A 24,453-nucleotide genomic window follows, 5' to 3' on the forward strand; every position below is an offset into this window, starting at 1 on the left:
TCAGGGAAATCAGTAAGAGTTTGCAAGGCTGGAGTGTCCCAAACTCCATCATATAGCCCATGAACCCATCCATACAGTACACCAGTGTTTGCAGAATAGGCTGTGTTCCAGAGTGGTCTGTCAGTTTTGGAGATCTGCTTTTATAAATGGCTGCTAGTACCTGCAAGGATCCCCCCCCCCAGAGAAAACAGCTCAGTGCACAACTTTTACTTCTTTCCGTCAAAATATTACTCTTCTCATCCCTGAAAAATGAAGTAACAGAAAATTTCAAAACAGATCCGATTTTCCAACTTACAGACTTATTACAAGATGTAGATACAATTACATTTTAATCAATATAATTTATCAACACATTTAGCATGCAAAACCTAAATGCAGATGATCTTGAAAACAAACCCAACTGGACCCTACTGGAGCTTTACTTCTGCATGGATGGACCAGTGCAGAATGACCACTGTGCATTAGTGTTCACAAGAATTACATCAGCTCTTATAATGGTGTAGAATTGTTTAGGTATTTAGACAGTTGGTAACAACAAGCATGCATTTCAGTCAAACTACTGGGTGCATGCATTTCAGTCAAACTACTCGGTAAGTGAAGACAGGAGTCCCAATAGTCTTGTTTTCAATTCAGCCCAAAACAAAGGTGTTAAATCTAAGTGTAATGTTAACTAAAATGATTCCTGGTCTAGGGGTCGTAAGTCCACAGTAGTTTAATTTACATTTTTAGCTCTTCAAAAGTATTGGCTTTAAAAATGGAAATGCGTAATGCAGATGATGGAGCACACAGACCTACAAGATACCAGCACTGCTTAATAAGAAAACATGAAATATTATCAGACAAGGACAAGTCTTCCATTCCCACAGCAACCTTTCAAAAAGCATTTTGTCCAACAAGAATGTTATCATTCCAGAATGTCACAACCATTACAGTAGGTAAGTGTTTAGTTTTGTTTTTTATATAAACATAATGCACTCTTTAATTTGCTACTCAATTCAGTATCTCAATCTGGATCCTGAGAATTATTACTCTAATTTTCCTTGCAGGTCATGTACTTTTCAGTTTTAAAGCTGTCTTTAATCTTAATATTTAGCTTCAGAGACTCAAATTCAAATGACTGCAGGTCAAGTTGAAGTATTATATGCAGCACTACATAAAAATCAACTAAAAATTACAGCATACATTTAAAATATACGTTAAAAGATTTTAATACATTTGTACAAAAAGCTTTTACATTAGGCTTTGTTTATAAAGCTAGCTCTCAGTAGCTCAATATGAAAATATGGTGTCATACGTAAAGAACAAGTTCAGAAACTTTTATTAATTCACAATAATCCACTACTAGTTCCTTGTATTAAATGGATAAGTAGTTGTTCACTAAATTTCGGACTTATTCTAGACCAAACAAAAAGGTTTTCACAATAAATGCTTTATACATTGTGTACATTGATCTTCTGTAAATTATGACATGATTCTGGTTAATTTGCCAATTTAAAAACAGATGATCAGCTGTTACATTTGCTAAACAAAAAACCCACATAATTGTTGAAGTACATAACAAGATGTACAGTGCAATATCTATGAACAGTGTCTAACTGCAAATGGTTCCACACTCGATTGTGACAAAATATCAAAGCAACTAATTTAAAACAAAACTGCAGTGCACGCATGACAGCATCGATTAACAAAACTCAAACTGGTTAGGACGTAAGTATACCATCGTCGGAGTGGTATGATTGAAACTGTACAATATAAAAGTGGCAGTCATTTTTCTCTTTAAGATTAGCTCTCACAACAAAAAAAAGTTACTTGAAAGTACTAAAAACAATATACAGTTTTTCAGTGTACTACTTCAATAATACATAATCACACAATACCCAAGCAGGAAATAACTTAGAATGCGAGAACTGTACAATAGATTTTAAGCAAGTTCAGTACACGGAAAAACGATTACTTCACCGGGAAGAAGTTTAAATGTGGTCACAGGTATATTCTCTCTATACATATATATATATATATTTCTATTACCATAAAAAATTATTCATTCAAAATGTAGTTCTTGCATACTCAGACCAAAAGAAAATGAATCATACAGTCTGGCATGTGCCACTGCATGCATTTCTTTGAACAGTTAAACAGACTGTACATAGTAAAAAAATAAATAAAACACTACCAACAAGCCAAATAAGTTAAAGAATCAGGACAAGCTACAATATACACACTGAATACCAGTCTTTCGACGAGTGGGTTCTAACAGAAAGGTGATGCTGTTGGATCAAAAGTCTTGAACATTTCTTTCAGTGGTTTTTTACCCTTTTTAACGTTTAAATCATCTTCCTCCACTTGGCTAGGAGGTCCAGAATGTTTTGTTTGTCTTGGGTCACTGTACTGTGGTCTGATTAGGCCAGCTAAAGCCTGGATTGGTAGATTATGTACTGCAGGAGCAGGAGCAGAAGCAGCAGCTGCCTGGGCTGCTTCAGACTTTGACTGTGGTTTGTAACTGTCCAACTTCTCTGCGCCAAGATCAGTTGTATTATCTGCACTACTACCTTCCTGCACCAATGAAGATTTATACAGAGATGAATCACACTGAACATTTTCTGATTTTGTGGGATTTTTTGGTACATGTAGTTTCTTTAGTTGCTCTCCCCCTTCCCTAGAGGAATCGGCTTGCGTAGTTAAAACTGGAGTCACCAAGCTTTGTGAAGTCTGTGTCCGTGGGTCATAGAGACTGATTCCACTGAGCAATGTGCTGGGGGATCCAAGACCTATGCCACTTGCAGACAGTTTGGGAGCATATGGAGGGAGTGCAACCTGATCCATCTTAAGAGTGGCTGCTGACACTTGTGACGAACCACTACTTACTTTTGATAAGCGAGGATCTACTCGGGCAATGTGGGACTCTCTTGAAGTAGTATCTGTGCTGTTGCTTTTCTGCAATCTAGGATCTGATGACTTTTGTAAACGTGGGTCTAAAGGTCTGTCAGAAGAAGCCCTCGAGTCTGCGTTCTTTTCTGTGCCTTTTATTGCGCTATTCTCTTTGGACCGCAAAGACAACCGTGGATCAGCAATCTGACGAGGATCACTTATAATACTCAGAGCTCTGTTCAGGCGTTGATTAGCTATTAGTGGAGGGAGAGGTAAATTTATTGAAGATACCGGGTCTGGCTTTGGCAGTGGTAGTGGAAGGAGTTCCTCAGGTGTCCAAGCAACAAGTTTTGCAAAGTGGGGTTTAGAGAGGGTGATGTCCATCTTGATGTGGCTGAACTGCTTCAGCTGACAGCGTGGATCCCGTAATGTTGCACCAGGTATTGTCTCCAAAGGTATTATGGCCGGTTTCTCCCTCAGTTCTCGTTCAGTCTCTTCGTCATCGTCCAGCCCTTGCTGCTTATTGTTTGAGATAGGATGGGAATCATGTTTAGGGCTCTCAGTAACAGAAAGGCCTATACTGGCATTCTCATGTACCTTCATCTTTCTGGGATCTCTTGCTAATCTTGGATCAGCAGAGACTACCTCTGAAGGCTTTTTGACTTCTCCAGCTGCACCTTGTCGTAAATCAGCTCGTAATCGAAGATCTGAAGGTTTATTTTCAGGGGCTTTTTCTTTTACAAGTCTGGGGTCCATGTATGTGTAAGATGTCTGCTCCTTTACAGGAGGCTGCTGGTGCTTCATGGTCTCGCTTTGTTTCTTGAGAGTTTTCAGTATTGATTTTACACTGCTACCGTCTTCCTCTTCATCACTCGAATACCAATTTACAGTCTCATCTGAAACAAGTTAGGAAAACATCAACATGAATTCTACTAGTAAATTCTAAATACCTATTTTGAGTAACCAACATCACTGTAATGAGATGCTTTGCCAATGAGAAGCAAATTTAAACAATTCTGCCCCTTCCAGCGCTATGCATCGTATACTGGAGTGCAGCTTGCTCCCAAGACTACATCAATGCTGTGTTAGATACAGCCAATAGGAGCAAGAGCATGACACAGGCAGCAGTTAACCATTCAGTTGTCGAATTTATGCACAAATGCTGTAGCCATGTCAGTGGAATCAAAATGAAGGGCTCTAGTAAAATGAGTTTAGGCAGTGTTAAACCAGTTACTGCTGAGTGGGACTCCATAGTAAAGAAGTCACATAATTTAGCACCAGCAGACAGTTACAAAAGCTGATCATAACAGAGGTCAATCTGAATATTGTTCCTTAGGTTTTAAGTAAAAGAATGAAAGGAAAATATTTCTTATCGATAACACCTGCCACTAGACACAAAGAATCTGTCTATACAATTTTGATGTACCGAAGACATATAGATTGTACTGACACTTCTAGGTCACCATTAAGCAATTTCAAAATGATCTAAAACACATTACACAAATGATTGTATGCAACAAGCTCAAGTTCACCCTTTAACTAAAGTTATGGTTTAAAAATGGACCTAAAAGGATAAAATGTTAGTTTACATTGAGCTACACAGTGCTAATAGATCATAATCTAGCTATTACTAAATCTTACACTGGATGCACACCTCCTGTCCACAAACCTTACTTCCAGTTGTCACAATTTTTAGCCATGTATTTGTCAACATTTCCCATTCAATTTTGTTGTGTAGCTGGTGTAGTTTAGTCTTTGACCACTAGGTGGCACCATGAAGCAAGATTTTTGAAGGCTTATCCAAATCCATCACCATCTTGTATACAAAGCAATTCATTAAATTACATAGTATTGACGGTACAGAAATAGGCCTTTCAGCCCAACTCTCCTGTGCCAGTATTTATGCTTCATACAAGCCTCCTCTCACCTGAATTCATCTAACCCCATCTGCATATCCTTCTATTCCTTTCTCCATGCACTTAGTTTCTCCTTAAAGTCATCTATGCTATCCGCCTCAACTACTCCATGTGGTAGCAGGTTCCACATTCTAACCACTCTGGGTAAAGAAGTTTCTTCTGAATTCCTTATTGGATTTATTAGTGACTATCTTATATTTATGGCCCTTAGTTTTGGTCTCCACCGCATGTGGAAATATTTTCTCTACGTTTACCGTGTCAGCTGTGGGTTGTGGGTTCTCGGGACTTGAGCACAAAAATCCAGGCTGACACTCCAGTGCAGTGATATACTGTCGGAGGTGCCGTCTTTCGGATGAGATGTTAAGCCGAGGCCCTGTCTGCTCTCTCAAGTAGATGTAAAAGATCCCATGACATTATTTCAAAGAAGAGTAGGAGGGTTATCCCCGGTGTCCTGGCCAATATTTATCCCACAACCAACATAACAAAAACAGATTATCTAGTCATTATTACATTGTTGTTTGTGGGAGCTTGCTTGTGTGCAAATTGGCTGCTGCGTTTCCTACATTACAACAGTGACTACATTCTAAAAGTACTTCATTGGCTGTAAAGCGCTTTGAGATGTCCGGTGGTCGTGAAAGGCGCTATATAAATCCAAATCTTTCTTTCTTTTCTATTCCATCAAATCCCTTCATAATTTTAAAGAATTCGACTAGGTCATCCCTCAGCCTTCTCTTTTCTAGAGAAAAGAGCCCTAGCCTGTTTAGTCTTTCCTGATAGTTATAATCTTGCAGTTCCGGTATCATCTTTATTGCACCTTCTCCAGTGCCTCCATATCCTTAGCAGTTTTCCACATTGTCGGGTAGATACCAGTGTTGTAGCCGTACTGAAACAGCTTGGCTAGAAGCGCGGCTAGTTCTGGAGCACAAGTCTTTAGCACGATAGACGGAATGTTGCCGGAGCTCATAGCCTTTGCTGTACCCAGTGCGCTCAGCCGTTTCTTGATATCATGTGGAGTGAATCGAATTAGCTGAAGACTGGCTTCTGTGATGGTGGGGCCCTCAGGAGGAAGTCGAACTGGATCATCCACTTGCCACTTTTGGTTGAAAATGGTTGCAAATGCTACAGCCTTGTCTTTTGCACTAGTGTTCTGGGCTCCACCATCATTGACGATGGGGATGTTCATGGAGCCTGTTGTTAGTTGGCTAATTGTCCGCCACCATTCACAACTGGATGTGAGAGGACTGCAGAGCTTTGATCAAATCCGTTGATTGTGGGATCGCTTTTCTCTGTCTATAGTATGCTGCTTCCGCTGTTTAGCATGCATATAGTCTTCTGTTGGCACTTCATTTTTAGGTATGCCTGTTGCTGCTCCTGGCATATTCTTCAGACTCGAGGAAGGTATACAGTGGTGTTCCCCAGGGGTCGGTACTAGTACCACTTCTTTTTTTGATATATATTAATGACTTGGACTTGGGTGCACAGGGCACAATTTCAAAATTTGCAGACAACAAATTTGAAAGTATAGCAAACAGTGAGAAGGATAGTGATAGACTGCAAGACAGACAGGCTGGTGGAATGGGCGAAGTGATACATTTTGGTAGGAAGAACAAGGAGAGGCATTATAATCTAAAGGGTACAATCCTAAACGGGGTGCATGAAGAGAGAGAGAGATCTGGGTATATATTTGCCCAAATTGTTGAAGGTGGCAGGGCAGGTTGAGAAAGTGGTTAAAAAAACATACGGGATCTTGAGTTTTATAAACAGAGGCATAGAGTACAAAAGCAAGGAAGTTATGATGAACCTTTATAAAATACTGGATCGGCCTCAATTGGGCACTGCATTTTAGGAAGGATGTGAATGCCTTAGAGAGGGTGTGGAAAAGATTTACGAGAATGATTCCAGGGATAAGGGACTTCAGTCACACGGACAGGCTAAAGCAGCTGGGGTTGAGAGGAGATTTGATAGAGGTGTTCAAAATCATGAGGGGCCTGGACAGAGCAGATAGAGAGAAATTGTTCCCATTGGTGGAAGGGTCGAGAACCAGAGGACACAGATGTAAGGTGATTGGCAAAACAAACAATGAGGACAACAAGGGACATGAGGAAAAACTTTTTTTTTTTTTTTTTTTAAACGCAAGTGGTTAGGATCTGTACTACACTGCCTGATAGGGTGGTGGAGATAGACTCAATCGTGGCTTTCAAAAGGGAATTGGATGAGTACCGGAAGGAAAAAAACAAATTGCAGGACTACGGGGAATGGGACTGCTGAAGTGCTGTTACAGTGAGCCGGCACGGGCTCAACGGGCCAAATAGCCTCCATCTGTGCTGTAATCATTCTATGATTCTAACTGCTCACAGTACTCAAGTATAGTCTAACCAAGGTTCTATACAAGCTTAATATAACTTCTTTGTTTTTTAATTCTGTTCTCGAGAAATGAACCCGTGTTTTGTTTGCATTTTTTATTTGTTCCTCTACCCCATTTTGACTTATTTTACAAGGGGTAGGAGGCCTCCATATTTCTCCGATCAAATGCACCACTTCACACCTATCTATATTGAAATTAATTTGCCATTTACACGCTCACTCAGCAAGTTTTCTATCTTCTTGAATTTTGCCGCAGACTTCCTCAGTAATAACTATATACCCAATTTGGTGTCACCCACAAATTTTGAAATTGTACCTCCAATTCCAGAGTCCAAATCATTTATGTAAATAGTGAACAGCAGTGGAATGCCACTTCCCACTAGTCTGAATAACTACCTGTTTTGTATCCAACTTGCTACCCATTCTGCTACTTGTCCTCTGTCTCCACATGATCTGACCGTAGTCATGAGTCTACTGTGCAGTACATTATCAAAGGTATTTTGAAAATTTAACCTACTACATTACCCATGTCTCTTTGTTACCTCTTCAAAGAATTAAGTAAGGTTGGTAAAGCATGCCCTTCCTTTGTGAAATCCGTGCTGACTATTAATTATATTTTCAGTTTCTAGGTGTTTATTACATCAGTCAGTATGATTCCATTATCTTTCCTACCACTATTATAAATTTATACTTTTATAAATATATAATAGTGCCTCTGTTATCTTCTCTAGCTTCTTTTAGTATGCGTCAATGTAATCCATCTGGACCAGGGGTTTTATCCTCCCTAAGTTGATCAATTATCTGCCCCTTTTCTACCTTAAACGTCTTGATATCTTTTTTGATTTCTTCTTCTCATGTCATGTCCATCCCTTTACTCTCCCTGGTAAATACTGAGCAAAAATTATTTAATATTTGTGGTCATTTAAGTCATTACCTGAGAGTTTATCTTGTGCATCCCTTAGTGGTTCTACTGTTCAACTGAAGAGTTTGCATCCATATGCAAACAAGGTTTGACATTCGATGGAGAAAAATGCTTGGGATACTGCCCCTTTAATAATTTGTGCCTTGTTCAGGTGTTCCTTCTCTAACTTGCTGTAAGGCCTTGTTAAGAACCACGACATTAATATGTGTTCAGAGATGGAGCTAAGTAACAGCAAGAACACCGAAACCTAATACTGCAAGTTTGTCAAGTAGCTACAAGTCAGATCAGAAATGGAACAAGTGACAGGCAGGGAAGAAACATTGTGTCTTGGGATTGAACTTCTTTCAAAGAATAAGGAACACATACATAACAGGTCGTTAATATGCTCTTGTGTTCATTCAACATCCACATACAAAGAGAAATATACAAAGCAGTACAGAAAATTGGTCATGGGATTCTGGACGACCTACAATTTCAGGGTGATTTGGAACACAGATGCTCCAGGCATTTATCATACGGAGTGATTAAGATGAGCTCAAGAGGAATGTTGGGCCAAAAAGCAACCCTGGAATAAGCTTCACTTTGGAAAATCTTACAATCAAGAACTTGTAAACAGCCGCCGTGGGTATTTATCATTAGAAGACATGTAACAGCCAAATCAGATTTTAAGACCAGATGATAGCACAAGCCAGAGCAAGAGGCGCTGTAAAGGGTTAATAGCTTGTAAAGGGTTAATAGTTCACTGAATCAAGTGTCACAAAGGCCAGTCTTGTTAATGGCTTCACTTTCTCGACTATTATGAATGTGCTTGTTAGTTATTGCTTTCTGTCTGTAAAACACAAAGACACGATTCACCAGTAGCTAAAAATACAAAAAATATTGGTGATGCCAAGAACTCAATTTACAGTGGAGGTAAGTGCTTGCCCAAAACATAAATGTATCAAAATTCAAAGAAAAATGCTCAAAAGTTGCAAATTAATTTTATTTGTTCCAGAGTGATTGGGGAAAATAAGTAAATTGTCAGTTGACAACAACAACTTCTTTCTGACCTGGGTTCAGAATACCTGATTAAAAAAAAGACCAGCAACCTCCCTCATAGTAATGCTATAAATTAATTAAATACAGTGTCCAACATTTGGAGTTGGGGAACCAGATACACATGGCAAATCCAGTAATTGGATCATATAGGATTACATATGAGCCCCCCCCCACCCCGCAATAGATAAAAAGGTAACCCCCACCCAGAGTGAGTGTCCTATACATATTTTAAAAAGTGACGCTGCCATTTTCCGTTACCCCATCAACACCTCAACGCATGAAAACTTGGAAGCATCAGTTGTTTAAAGTTCCTGGGCCTGAAGGACTGGAAAAGGCTTCTTCCCAATTGGTGGGTTTTAACCAATCAGGAAGAACGCCCTTTTCAGTCCTCCAGGCTTGAGAACTTTAAAGAGCTGCCCAAATCTGGGTTATGCACAAGTGCGAAGACAAAAGGAGCCAGCAGGAAAGTCACAAGCCAGATCAAGAGGCGCTGTAAAGGGTTAATAGCTTGCAAAGGGTTAATAACTTCACTGAATCAACAGTCACAAAGGCCAGTCTTCTTAATGGCTTCACTTTCTCGACTATTATGAATGTGCTAGTTAGTTAATGCTTTTTGACTGTAAAACACAAAGACACGATCACCAAGGCCAGTCTTGTTGATGGCTTTACACAAAGACACCATCTTTAAGGCCAGATTTGTTAATGGCCTTACGGAATCGACTATTGTAATTGCGTTTGCTAGTTAATGCTTTCAGTCTGAAAGATACGGTCACAAAGGCTAGAGGGGATGGGACCATCATCATAGGCAGTCCCTCGGAACTGAGGAAAACTTGCTTCCACTCTTAAAATGAGTCCTGAGGTGGTTGAACAGTCTAATACGAGAACCACAGTCCCTGTCACAGGTGGGATAGATAGTCGTTCAGGGAAAGGGTGGGTGGGACAGGTTTGCCGCATGCTCTTTCCGCTGCCTACGCTAGATTTCTGCATGCTCTCGCGATGAGACTCGAGGTGCTCAGCGCCCTCCCAGATGTACTTCCTCCACTTAGGGTGGTCTTTGGCCAGGGACTCGCAGGTGTCAGTGGGGATGTTGCACTTTTTCAGGGAGGCTTCGAGGGTGTCCCTGTAACGTTTCCTCTGCACACCTTTGGCTCATGAGATTGGAACACGATAATTCAATCATCAACGGAACAAGGTGAAGCCCCAGACAGCCATCATTGAGGAATGCGACGATTGCATATCGAAGAAAGGTATATGAAAGTTAACTTTTAGACCTCTCACCACACAGAAACGATTTCAAGGAGGATAGAAGAGAGGATTGACCAGCGGAGCAACCCACGTCAGCGCGTTCCGTCGTCCTTGTTGGACGGGAAGTAAAGACTGTGTTTTAACCAAGTCATTACTGTCCAAGTTTGTACAACGCATGCTGTGTGTTTAATAAACTGCTCTGGTTTAGAAAATAGAGCAGTAATAGGACATTCGGCCCTTAGAGTCTGCACCACCATTCAATATGATCATGGCAGATCCTCTATCGCAACACCACTTTCCCGCTTTTTCCCCATACCCCTTGATGCCTTTTGTTTCTATAAATCTATCTATCTCCCTCTTAAATATATTCAGTGACTTGGCCTCCACAGCCTTCTGTGGTAGAGAATTCCACAGGTTCACCACCCTAAGTGGAAAAATTTCTCCTCATCAGTCCTAAATTTCCTACCCCCTATCCTGAGACTGTGATCCCTTATTCTAGACTTCCCAGCCAGGTGAAACACCCTCCCCGCATCTAGTCTATCCAACTCGGTCAGAATTTTATACATTTCAATGAGATCCCCTCTCATTCTTCTAAACTCGAGTGAATGCAGGCCTAGTCGACCCAATCTCTCCTCGTATGACAGTCCTGCCATCCCAGGAATCAGTCTGGTGAACCTTCGCTGCACTCCCTCCATGGCAAGTATATCCTTTCTTAGGTAAGGAGACCAAAACTGCACACAATACTCTAGGTGAGTACCCTTGTCTTCACCATTTATGCCAGTCAAGTCTAAGTAAATAAGGACATTTAAAACTGCCTACATCACTCACTAGGACCACAGGCCACCAGGGCCTACATTCTACCCCACCCCAAGGATGGAGCAAAAAGCAGATATTTTTACATAAAGGTTGAATAAATGAGGAAGAATCCGGCTTAGTTGCATTGTCTCTAGTCTGCCAACACTCATTGTCTAGATGCAGATACAAGGATTGATCACTTAATTAGAAACCTGATGGTTGTCAGCACCCAAACTCCAAGAATTGGCATCTTCAGGACGGAAAGGGAAAAATTGGTGCAGCAAATAAAAATAAATGTGTCTTGGATCGGGAGAGAGTAAACACCATTCTGTCTCAGAAAGAAAATAGTCTCCAACCAATCAAATTAACAACATCTTTTAAGACTAACCTTCATCTCTGCTCTGCAGCAACTGCGACTGGTTATTGTCAGATCCTCCCTCTTCCTGTTGCTTCTGCTTAATTCTTAGAAACAGAGCTTTTTGTTTGGCTGGGAGGAAGTCTGGAACAGTAACAGTAGGCTTACGACCTGTTGAACTGCTGGCATCCGATTCAGTGTCACTGTCTCTAGAATCATCTGTACCCATGTAAGACTGATGATCCCTCTGCTCAGATGCTCCATCTGCATATTTAAAAACAAAGAAATGTGTTACTTTGTGAGTAAATAAGACACGACCAATGAGTCACAAATAAGTCTTCAAAGAAACTAACTTTATTTATATTTTTCTGAAACAGCCATATCTTTTTCAGTTAAATTTTATTGCACTATAATCTTCAGATTAATTTCTATTTTATGTCTTCCTGGTCTAGTTACAAGTAAGGAACCATTTCCAGACATATACCATATCATAATATAGTGTTAGGAGATGTGTAAGACTCGACTGAGTTAAATTGTTTGGCTACACATTTGGTTGGAAGGCAGAAACCCAGTGAAGGCACATAATTCACCATCTGGGGAATTACAAGCAAAAAGTCTATTTCTTCTATACTGTGATACAGCATTCCATCTCAATGCAGTTAGGAACAAATAACTAAATAAACCAGTTTAAAGCACCTAATTGAAATGCTGCCATAATCATAACGAAAACTGTCTATTTCCACCTCCGCTCATCTGCTGCTGAAACCCTCATCCATGCCTTTGTTACCTCCAGATTTGACTATTCAAACTCACTCCTGACTGGCCTCCGATGTTCTACCCTACTTGAGGTCATCTACAACTCAGCTGCCGGTGTCCTAATTCGTACCAAGTCCCGTTCATCCATCACCACTACATTTGCTCCCGGTTAAGCAACGTCTCTATTTTAAAATTCTCACCATTGTTTTCAAATCCTTCCATGGCCTCGTCTCTCCTTATCTTTGTAATCTCCTCCAGCCCCACAACTATTGCCGCTCCCCACCCCCCCCCCCCAGAGATATCTGCGCTCCTCTAATTCTGCCCTCTTGAACCATTAACTTCTGGTCACTTGAAACTGTTACTAGATCACTATACCAGTGGATAGTGGCAATGTGTCCCAACTCCATAGTGGAACCCTGCCAGCGATAATTGAAAGACTAGTTTAAAACCACAAATACAGATTTTAATATCCAAGTGGTGTCTGAACAAAGGTTATTTTAATTGTGACATACTGTTACTTTATGCAGCACCTTCAAGCAAGTTCAATTAAGTGACAATCAAGCCGTACCTCCCATATGGTTTTCTTGCTCCAAACTATGTACTGCTTGCTGCGAATAGTAAGAGTTATAGAAGTCCACTGGATTTTGGATTTGCTGGTATGCGATGTCTTGCTGGTATGCCATGTCTGGCGGCATTTGTTGAGATGCATCGACTGGAAACTGTGGATGAGTCTGATTTTGTGATGGTGGTGGTATCTGATGTTCCATGGGCATGTTCATCATCGCTCCCTGAAATCCCATCTGACCTGGAGTTCCATTTGGTCCTGAATTTATTGGTGGACCTGGAAATCCTGGCGGGAGTGGTAAACCAGGGTGTCCTGGAGGAACTGGTGCTCCAGGTTGGCCTTGTAACACTGGCTGTCCAGGTAAGCCTGGCGGCATGACTGGCCCAGGCATACCTTGTGGAGCTGGAGGACAGGGAGGACCAAAACCACCTGGAGACTCTGGAGGTCCATTGGGTCCTGGAGGCATCATGTTTTGGTCTGGACCTGGACCGGCTCCAAACATCTGAGGGGCAGGCGGTGGTTGGTTTCCTTCAAATGGTGAATGTGGGGGCGACTCGCTGTTATAAAACTGTGGCCTAAAAACAGCAAATGATTAATGAAAAACGGTAGAAAATCATCTCTTCCTCTGAACCAGATAGTGAGACAATTTAAAGTGTCACTGAATATCCTTGCTACCCCTACCCTCTAACAGGTTCAATTATTCTTTAAAAACCACCACCCTTATAAGTAGAGGTCAATCAAATTTATGATGAATGCGTCACAGATCTGTCTTGTGGAAATTACTGCTTTCTTCCATTCCTTGGAGGATACCATCTCTGGTTTTCCAACCCTCAAATGCTGTACTGTGTCCAGATGGTTGACCATGGCACTCTTTTTACAATCACATGACCTCTGCTCAGGACATTTTCTGGTGATCAATTAGTTTCCCTCGTATCCAAAATGTTGGAATCTTTTTCAACCCTCTCGACCTATTGTTTTTGCAGAAAATGTCTGATAGACAAAAATATATTGCTTTATTTAAATATATCAGCCAGATCTCATTACATATTGCAAATCTGATTGATTTAAAGGAACTATTAAAATGGCAGTAAGGGACGAACAAGTTTTAATTATAAATGATATATCCCAAAACGGCAGCAGTGCTCTCAATGCTGATTTGAATTGTTAGATAAGCAGCTTGAAAATATCAGTTTGGAGTTAGAGTTGACTCCAGTTCGAGAAACTGACTGTATGTAGAAAGCACAAACCCATTAATGAAAATCTATTTTGCTGTAGTGCTGTGACAACTACAGACTGGGATAGTCAAGCTGCTTGATTCCTCAATCATAAAAACTGAAGTGACTAAATGTTTTCTTGTTTTCCTATAAAGAGGAAGTCAATTCCAACTCCAAACTGATATTTTCAAGCGGCTTATCTAACAATTCAATTCTATCAGACATTTTCTGCACAAAATAGGTCTAGAGGGTTGGAAAAGATTCCAACATTTTGGATACGAGGGAAACTAATTCCAATGTTCCGATGATTTTCAAAACCAGCTATGCCTTTGCCACAGACCAGATTTGTAGAAAAAAATAGAAGTTAATCACAATGTCAAATAGCTTTAACTCAAACACTGCTCCTTTAAACTGAAAATCAGTACAGTACTTTCAAAAACCTTAAAAACACAGGTGAAGTCAAACAAGCCATTTTGGAAGATAAGCCTGATGTTTGTTACTTTAGGCTGCATTTACACTACACAAGTTTAGCTTAGGAGTGAAGATGCAGGAGGAGTAAAGCGCATACACTAAACTTGCATCATGTAAATGCAGACTTGACCCAGATCGGACTCCAAAATAAGTGGAGCGAGACTCCCCCCTCTAGAGTCTTGCTCCACAGTTAGGCCAGGCCTCAACTCCTTATTAGATATAGTCTGCATCTAGCCAATAACTGTAGCATGAGTGTGAATCAAAATGTCTTTGCACTGAACTAGTAGCGTAAATGCATCATATCAAATCTTGGAGATAAGTTGGATAACGTGTATACGTTGATTATTGGGAGGACACAAGGAAACCCTCAACATATAAAAGATTTCACATTTGCAGTGAGCGTATACTAGTACATTTTAAACTCTGTTCATTTGAATGAAGCGAGTAACCCACTGTACCTGATCACTGGCTTTGATTCCAGTAATAGATACGCATTAAATCAACATACCTCAGTCCCATCTTGTGAACAAAGACACTAGTTGGCTGTACAACAATATCAAAGATAGAGGGAATCTTCCTTCCTGGTGAAGTGGGTTGAGGCTGGTTGCCAGGAGGACCCATCGGCATTGGGCCAGGAAAGTTTGGTAGTTGTGCAGGAGTTGGCAGTAATCCAACCCCTGGTGGCGGCTTTGGGAGAGGACTTATGCCTTGTTTCCTAAGTTCTTCCACTTCAAGTTTATCATCATCTTCATTATACACGTACTCATAATCATATTCATAACCATCAAAATCATTGGTGTTGCCATGGTCATTGTTATCATAATTTATACTTTCACTGTTCAACACCTGACAAAATATAATGAACATTAATTTGTCAAGCAGGCACAAGTTAAATAAACAATTTTGCAAGATTTACAAAAGCAAGCACAAGTTTCTAAAGTTTAGAACTTAACCTAGCTAAGGGTGCAAATAAATTTCATAAAAATAAACCTATAACCAAATACTCTTGCTTAGACCAATAGTCGGTTAATCAAATGCAATAACTTTACCATTCCTTGGTAAGTATATAATCCTCCATCAGACAAATGTGAAATGGCCACACCTAGAAATGATCAATGACCTTTAGCTTTCAACTTGGCCAAGACACAATGTAAAAATGTAATGCAGTTAAACACAACAGAAATCCGACCCCCAATTTTATCAAAATCATTTTAGGTTTCATTCAATAATATAAAATCAATGATTCTCCCATCCCAGTCTGCAAGTTACGATTCTTCATGAGTCTTTAAATAAGCTTCAGACAACTCAATCATAGGAGGCAACATACCTGACCCTATACTTAACCATCCCAGATACACACCCTCACTTACACACACGCCACAGAAGCTGGATGGCCAGTGAAATGGAACCCGTCAAGGATATTGAAGCCAATCTCCGCATCGCCAGTACCATGCTTGCTAAGATCAGCTATCACAGCACAGACCAACAAATGAACCTGGGATTTTCCTGATCTGTACCACTGAAAGGCACATCATATTGTGCATTTACCTACACAGCCAACAGGGCTATTTGTAATACATTTTATGTTTTTAATTATATGCATTTGACGACAAACAAACCTTGTTTAATAGTTCCCTTGTTTCATCAGTAAGTGGAGCATGAGAGAACTTGCAGTTGTCTCCTTGGTAGCACTTTGCTCCTGTGTGGTAGAACTTGCATGGATATTCACGTAAAGGTACATTAAGGAACATAACTGATTTAATTGAAACACTTAAACAGAACAAGGAAATCTGTAGGAGAGAGAAATTTTAGAGCTCGTGAAATCTAAAGGACCACTTCTTACATACAAGTACATTCTCCCATTAATAAAAATCAATGGGAAAATTATAATACACCCTAGACTTATCAATCAAGTAACTTTATGAACCACATTAACACAAACATTCACTTAATGCTATAATAGAGCAACTTGAAAATACACCATTCAAAAACCTGTTAACTATTTCATTTGGCTAGATGATTCCAACTGCACTTGCATTAAGCTCAAAAGAAACTGGATTTTGGAGCCAAGATTTGCTTTAATTTCCAAAATGGACGGGGGAGGGACAAAACAAAGATGGTGTTAAAAAATGCATAAACAACATAAGTGAAGCACAAGGAACATGGTACTGCAAGGTAAATTGGATAAAAAATTAAAGTTATATACAAATGTGTGCAGAGGCAATTGTGGAAGTAGAAACATGCAGAGGCAACCATGAAAGTAGAAACATGTTCATTTTAATATTTATTTTAGTCCATGGTTATTACAATAATAAAGCTATTCCTGGCACAAGTCACTTTCATTACTGTAATGCTAATGGTTGCTTCGGCATAATGTGAACTGAAATGGGACAAAACTAACCAACTCAAGAAGGCAGACATTTACCTAGACCTTTAATAATTGAGGATTAATATTTCTGCATATAAAGGCTTTATTAAATATTTACAAGCCAACCCAAAGTTTAAAAGCTAATCAAGAACTCACTGGCTTCAACACAAGGTCGAATGAAATCCAAAATTTGAGGATGAATATTTACACATACATGCAGCTAATAAAAAGATAAAGGATATCATGCATGAAAATGCATTTGTCGCCTTTGGTACAAAACCCATTAAGGTAGAATTTGCAGATGTCCTTCTTCTTCTGTACGGCTCCATCATGACTATATCTGCATTGGTCCCCCTATTTAAAATTCAAAAAACATATAACAGCTGCAAATCATAGCAAAAAGGAAGCAAATTTGGTGCCGTTAGAAAGTACTCTTGAAAACTTTGTGCAAGTTGCAAATTTCTTGAGGCTCGAGACTTGTAAGTATCAGTTAGAGTGGTACTATATTGGAGTTGTTAACCTGTTCTCAGTTATAAAATATAGAAAGTGCAGTGTGATATATATATATATACACATCTGAAAAATTATGTATAGTCTGCTGAACTGAATTCCTAAAATGCTATTTAGCAGCATCTCAGTCACCTTACTTTATGATTTACAACTGGTGTTAGGAGGCAATTTGTGTGGACTCACTTTCCATGATAGTAAGGAGTTCTAGTCTACAGACACTATTGTGATGGACATGATGCCCCATTCTGCATTGTATAAAATTATTCTTTAACTTGCTTTATATAAATTAAATTAGGTGTTTTAGCCTGAACTACGAAGATGACAGCTTGGCATTTTCAGGAACATTTGGTGGACATCACATATGATTTCTGCTATTAACTCAACAAAGGGATATTATTAACTGTGCGGTAAACCAAGCCTGTTCATTGCAGGTTTTAAATTGTAAGTTCCTGCTCACAGTGATGTGGGTTCACCTATGGAAATCTGTTATGGAGAGAGAGAGATGGAAAAGAATTCAAATATAATAACCATGAATCAGAACTATCCACAATCTACCTTTACAATGTCAATTGGGGGTGGGTGGGGGCGAAAGGGAGGAAGCGATAGGAGTTCCATACTACCTTTTAATCTACAGTTCTAACTGATGCATACCAGTAAGTTACTTTAGATTATTAAGAGAGCATGACGTACACACATTTTGCAATGGAGAACATACCCTAGTACAGCGTCCCTCCAGAAAATACTTGCATATGCCTCCTTTCCTATTCTTTTCCCCTGTACCGTGGTATGAAAAATCTTGATTTTTCTTCTTCTTTCGTGAAAAATTTGTACCTCCATAACCATCCTGCAAAAGACAGTAACGTTGCTTGAAACAGTTCAGGTTTTTTTTCTTCCATTTTACATAACTTGCAGCTCAAAGCTATCACATCAGGGTTAATTAGTACAGCTTTCTAACATTCTCAAGACTTCTGATAGATTAGGTTTCTATCCACCTTCCCAATCATCTAATCATAGAGTTGTCCCTACCCAAAATGTCCACTGTAACAAAAATGTGTATTTTGAATAAATGTGATTTTTTTTTCTACTGCAAACATAATTAAAACAATTGAATGAAGCTTACATTTAGCTCTGGTATGCAGAAGTAAAGAAATCTGTTCACTAGAGAAGAGAATGCTGCCAATGTAGCAGTAAAGGAGGAGACTGTAGCAATATTGGATAGGATAAAAATAGATAAAGAGGTACATTAAAGGTTGACAGTCCTCAAAGTAGAAAAGTCACCCAGTCCAGATGGGATACATGCTAGGTTACTGAGGGAAGCAAGAGTGGAAATTGTGGAGGCTCAGGCCACAATTTTGCAATCCTCCTTGGATATGATGGTTGTGTCAGAGGGCTAAAGGATTGCAAATGTTATAACGCCGTTTAAAAAAGCAGAGGGGGATAAACCTGGCAACTACAGACCAGTCAGCTTAACGTCGGTGATGGGAAACCTTTATAGACGATGGGCTCAAATTTGGCCCACCCTTTTTCAGCACACTTACTGGAGATGCGCCACTTTTCTCTGTTAATAAGTGCGTCGAACAAAATCACTCCCCGGCCTCTACTCGGTCTTCGCGCAGCGTGGCCAGTTGGGTCGGAGCCAGCAAACAGTGAAAGGACGTCTGCACGTGCGCAGGGCAGTGTCCACGCATGTGCAGTAGCTCCTCGCCCCCAGCCTTTGTGTGTGTGTGGGACCCGATGCCTGCCCCTATCCCTGGCCGAGTGGTCTCCCGGTACGATCGACCTCAGGTTTGAAATTTTATGCGCTGTAGCTATTTTTGAACTTTCTTAATGGCTTGTCATTTTCCTGGAATTTTGAATATTTTGAAAAAATTATGTAAATATGTTTTGTGAATAGTGGTGACCATTTGTCAAGCCTAGTCACCTGGTGCTAATGTGAAAGAACATAAGTGACGGAGGAACGCAGAGAATATCTTATTTATTGAAGTAGACTTTATTTAGATAATATGGGCTCAATTTTGGCCCAGTATAATCATTGCAAACAAATAGTTGTTTAAATTAGTTGAGAGATTAGGGTAATTTAATTTAACTATCTTTTACTTCTTTTATTTTTGTAGTTTAAGCTTCCATGAATGCTTCTGTTGTATAGTAAATTAACTTTGCGAAGTTTGTCATATGATGTCCTGTATAGCTGTTTGATCCTATTCACATTCTTTAGTCAAGTCATTAAGTTCTGCTGGCCTCCGATGTACCTACCTGCACTGATTTCTTAACTCTCCGCAAGGGTTTTCTGAAGTGGCCACATATGCTGGCCTAAGTAGATTTGGAGTAACTATTAGCTGGCCAAAGTGGCCTAAATGACCAAAACTGGCGTCGGTGGCTAGTAATGCCCCCTTTTGAGAAAAACGAAACTAAAAAAATCATAACTAACTCACTTACACGGAAATTGAACGTGCAAAATGGGGATTTTTAAGATACTCCAGAAAAATCAAGTTGCTCCAAAAAAAAAACGGAGCAACTCCGAACAAAATTAATTGCCATTTGGAAACATATGGGCTAATAAATGAAAGTCAGCGCGAATTTGTTAAAGGCAAATCATGTTTGACTAACTTAATTTCTTTGATGAAGTACCCGACAGGGTTGATAAGGGTAGTGTGGCTGATGCTGTGTACATGAACTTTCAAAAGGCTTCTGACAAAGTACCAGATAATAGGCTTGTCAGCAAAATTAAAGCCCATGGGATTAAACAGACATTAGCAGCACGGATACAAAATTGGCTAAGGGACAGAAAGCAGTGAGTAGTGGTAACAGTTGTTTTTCAGACTGGAGGAAGGCATACAGTGGCGTTTCCAGGTATTAGGACCACTGCTCTTTTTGATGTATATTAATGAACTGGCCTTGGGTATACTGAATATAATTTCAAAGTTTGCAGAGGACACGAAACTCAGAAATGCAGTAAACAATGAGGTTAATAACAGAGTCAGGAGGACTTAGACAGACTGGTGAAATGTGCAGACATATACCAGATGAAATTTAATGCAGAGAAGTATGAAATTATATATTTTTGTAGGAAGAATGAGAGGCAGCAATATGAACAAAATGGTACAATTTAAAAAGGGTGCAGGAACAGAGAACATAAGAATTAGGAGTAGGAATAGGCCATTCAACCCCTCGAGCCTGCTCTACCTCAACTCCACTTTCCTGCACTGTCCCCATATCCCTTGATTCCCTTAATATTCAAAAATCTATCGATCTCTGTCTTGAATATACTCAAAGACTGAGCCTCCACAGCCCTCTGGGGTAGAGAATTCCAAAGATTCACACCCTCTGAGTGAAGAAGTTTCTCCTCATCTCATTCCTAAATGACCGACCCCTTATTCTGAGACTGTGACGCCTGGTTCTGGACTCCCCAGCCATGGAAACATCCTCTCCCTGCATCTACCTTGTCTAGCCTGGTAAGAATTTTGTATGTTTCAATGAGATCACCTCTCATTCTTCTAAACACTAGAGAACATAGGCCTAGTCTGGTCAATCTCTCCTCATAGGACAATCCCCCATCAGTCTGGTGAACCTTCGTTGCACTCCCTCTATGGCAAGTATATCCTTCCTTAAGTAAGGAGACCAAAACTGTACACAATACACCAGGTGCGGTCTCACCAGGGCCTTATATAATTGCAGTAAGATGTCTTTACTCTTAAATCAAATCCTCTTGTAATAAAGGCCAACATACCATTTGCTGGGGGTGTATATAAACCCACCTTTGAAGCTGGCAGGACAACTTAAGAAGGCTGTTAAAAATGAATATGGAATCCTTGGCTTTATTAACAGAGGAACACAGTACAAAAGCAAGGAAGTTATGCTAAACTTTTATTAAAAACATGATTAGGGATCAGCTAGAATATTGTATAGAATATTCAATTCTAGGCACTACATTTACTGCCTAGAGAGAGGGTGCAGAGGAGGTTTTCTAGATTGGTACCAGGGATGAGGGACTTCAGTTAAGTGGATAGACTGCAGAAGCTGGGGTTGTTCTCTTGGAGCAAAGAAGATTAAGAGGAGATTTGTGAGGTTCAAAATCATGAAAAATGATGAGTAAAAAAAAAAAGAGAAACTGTTTCCAGTGACAGAAGGGTCAGTAGGCAGAGGATACAGATTTAAGGCGATTGGCAAAAGAACCAGAGGCAACATGAGGAAACATTTCTTTTATACAGCGAGTTGTTGTGATTTGGAATGCACTGCCTGAAAGGGTGGTCGAAACAGATTGAATACCAACATTCAAAAGAGAACTGGATAAATATTTGAAGGAAAAAAAATAGGGCTATGGGGAAAGAGCAGGGAAGTGGGACTAATTGGATAGCTTTACCAGCACAGGCATTGATGTGCTGAATGGCCTCCTTCTGCGCTGTCATTCTATGATTTTCAAGGAAATACAATAAATAAAGCTTTTATACAAGTGAACAGAGATTTTAGTTGCAAAATTTTATTATAGATTTATCTCAATTTTTATAAAATAATCTGTAAATGGTTTTATGTTTACAGTCCAGAAGTTTGAGATATAATTTTGAATTAGTGGAACTGTTGATCCAATCTGCTACAATGCCAAACATTTAGGTAATGGGCAGGCTGGAGTGTTTTATGAAGCAGTATTACATCAAGGCGTGTAGACAAAGTAATTAAAGTAAAACGCAAAGGAGTTTAATGCCCCCAAGATCTATTGCTAACAATACACTTACAAATAACAAATATTAATATTAGTGGTTAGCCATTCTATGATGATGGTATAATATCCTTGGCATTAAATATAAAGGCTCTAGCCAACGAACACTTTTGCATTTTCTATTGTCCTTAGCATCATCAATTCATACTTAGAGACCAGGCCACAGCCTACATGTCTGATCTCTGATCCTTTTTCCTTTGGAATGCACTGCCTGAAAGGATGGTAGAAGCAGATTAAATAGTAACATTCAAAAGAGGACTGGATAAATACTTGGAAGGGAAAAAAAACCATAGGGCTATGGGGAAAATCACAAATGACATCCTTTGTGACTGTGACAAAGGAAAACTATCCCTCCTCGTCCTGCTTGACTTGTCTGCAGCCTTTGACACGGTTAACCACTCTATCCTTCTCCAACGCCTCTCCACTGTCATCCAGTTGGGTGGGACTGCACTCCCCGGTTCCATTTTCATCTATCAAGCCAGAGAATCACCTGCAATGGCTTCTCTTCCCGCCCCCGCATCGTTACCTCTGGTGTCCCCAAGGATCTATCCTTGGCCCCCTCCTATTTCTGATCTACATGTTGCTCATTGGTGACATCATCCGAAAACAGAGCGTCAGTTTCCGCATGTACGCTGATGATACCCAGCTCTACCTCACTCGACCCTTCCACTGTCTCTAAATTAACAGGCTGCTTGTCCGACATCCAGTTCTAGATGAGCAGAAATTTTCTCCAATTGAATATTGGGAAGACCGAAGCCATTTTTTTCGGTCCCCGCCACAAACTCCGTTCCCTAGCCACTGACTCCTTCGCTCTCCCCAACTCCTGTCTGAGGTTGAACCAGTCTGTTCACGACCTTGGTGTCATATTTGACCCTGAAATGAGTTTTCGTCACATATCCGCAGCGTAACTACGATTACCTATTTCCAACTCCGTAATATCGCCCGTCTCTGCCCTTGCCTCAACTCATCTGCTGTCTTTGTTACCTCGAGACTTGGCTATTCCATCGCACTCCTGGCTGGCCTCCCGCATTTTACCCTGCGTGCTAAGCATCCCTGATTATAATTGCTTAACCATTGGTGGTCGTGCCTTCTGTTGCCTAGGCCCCAAGCTCTGGAACTCCCTGCCTAAACCTCTTCACCTCTCTTTCCTTCTTTCCTCCTTCAAGACATTCCTTAAAACAAACAAGCTTTTGGTCACCTGCGCTAATTTCTACTTACGCGGCTCGGTGTCAATTTTTTTAATCGCATAATACTCCTGTGAAGTGCCTCGGGGCATTTCACTACGTTAAAGGTGCTATATAAATACAAGTTGTTGTTGTTGTTGGGAAATTCTCAATGATCCATGGATCATTAACCCCTCACATGCGAACTCCAGCAATGAATATAAATTAAAAATGCAACACAGATTAAAAAAACATTTAAAAAAAAACACAATGGTATATTGGATGATAAACAGTAGCAGAACTATCAAACCACATGAATTGAGCTGCATGATATTGGATACCATTCCATTGCATCTTACATAACAACGTATCTTACATTTAGTTCATGTTCCAGTGGCAGAACTTAATGCCTTCATATAAGTTGCTCTGGGAAAGGATGTTACAATAAATTAGCGATTTTTTCCTTTACCTCATCACCTCCATCCATCATACCACCATCAGCTCCTCTTCCAGGTCCCCAAACCTTGCGCTTCTGTTTTGGTTGTCCTCGCATACCACGGCCTCGACCAATTCCTCGGCCTCGACCTTTCTGCATAATACCTGGAACAATTATATATCAAACTAAATTTGCAAGTTTATTTTGTACCCTCAAATCATACATGCCTTTCCTAGCTAAAGACCTGTGTCTGAGTCTGTATATTCTAGAAACTGCATACAAGAAATTTTGAGTCACTGGCCTTCAGCATTTCCCTTATCGGGAGGTGGATTTTTTCATAGCCGAGAGCAGAGAATCTGGAGCGAGGAATCAGACCTGACATAGCCTATTTCAGTTCCAATGCATCTTTGTAAATCATTTAAACGTGGGCATTGTAAAGATACTGATGACTGGATAGTATAGTGTGCTATACACTGGCCTTTTACTTGGGTTAAAATCAAGGAGAAATTGGTGGGATGAAAGTTTCTTCTGTCTGTGGGACTACAAGGGTTCTACGTGAAATGAGCCTAGGCAGTCAACATCAATTCTTAGTGAAAATGGGGCACAGACCAAATCTTCTCCAAATTCAGCATTAAGTTGCCAATTTCACAGATGGCCTGTGCATGGAATAAAAAAGTCACACGCTCTAAGTTTAGGGCTGGGATACATTATTTGGTTAGATTTACTTTGTGTCAATCAATGCTGCAGCTGACT

At 40.1% G+C, this 24,453-nt stretch overlaps 1 protein-coding gene across 1 annotated transcript in view; it reads right to left on the reverse strand.

The window, feature by feature from the left end:
* Positions 1-1,295: 1,295 nt before the first annotated feature.
* Positions 1,296-24,453, reverse strand: part of LOC139267429 (zinc finger CCCH domain-containing protein 6) — a 66,913-nt gene continuing 43,755 nt past the window's right edge. The window contains exons 6-13 of the mRNA XM_070885742.1: positions 23,734-23,864; positions 18,103-18,231; positions 17,120-17,231; positions 16,129-16,238; positions 15,018-15,355; positions 12,828-13,399; positions 11,537-11,767; positions 1,296-3,764 (exon numbers count right to left, since the gene is read on the reverse strand). Coding sequence (XP_070741843.1) covers positions 2,251-3,764; positions 11,537-11,767; positions 12,828-13,399; positions 15,018-15,355; positions 16,129-16,238; positions 17,120-17,231; positions 18,103-18,231; positions 23,734-23,864 — 3,137 coding nt within the window. The 3' untranslated portion in view covers positions 1,296-2,250. The remainder of the gene's footprint in view (positions 3,765-11,536; positions 11,768-12,827; positions 13,400-15,017; positions 15,356-16,128; positions 16,239-17,119; positions 17,232-18,102; positions 18,232-23,733; positions 23,865-24,453) is intronic.

The sequence above is a fragment of the Pristiophorus japonicus genome, chromosome 7, assembly GCF_044704955.1.
Source record: "Pristiophorus japonicus isolate sPriJap1 chromosome 7, sPriJap1.hap1, whole genome shotgun sequence".
NCBI lineage: Eukaryota > Metazoa > Chordata > Chondrichthyes > Pristiophoridae > Pristiophorus > Pristiophorus japonicus.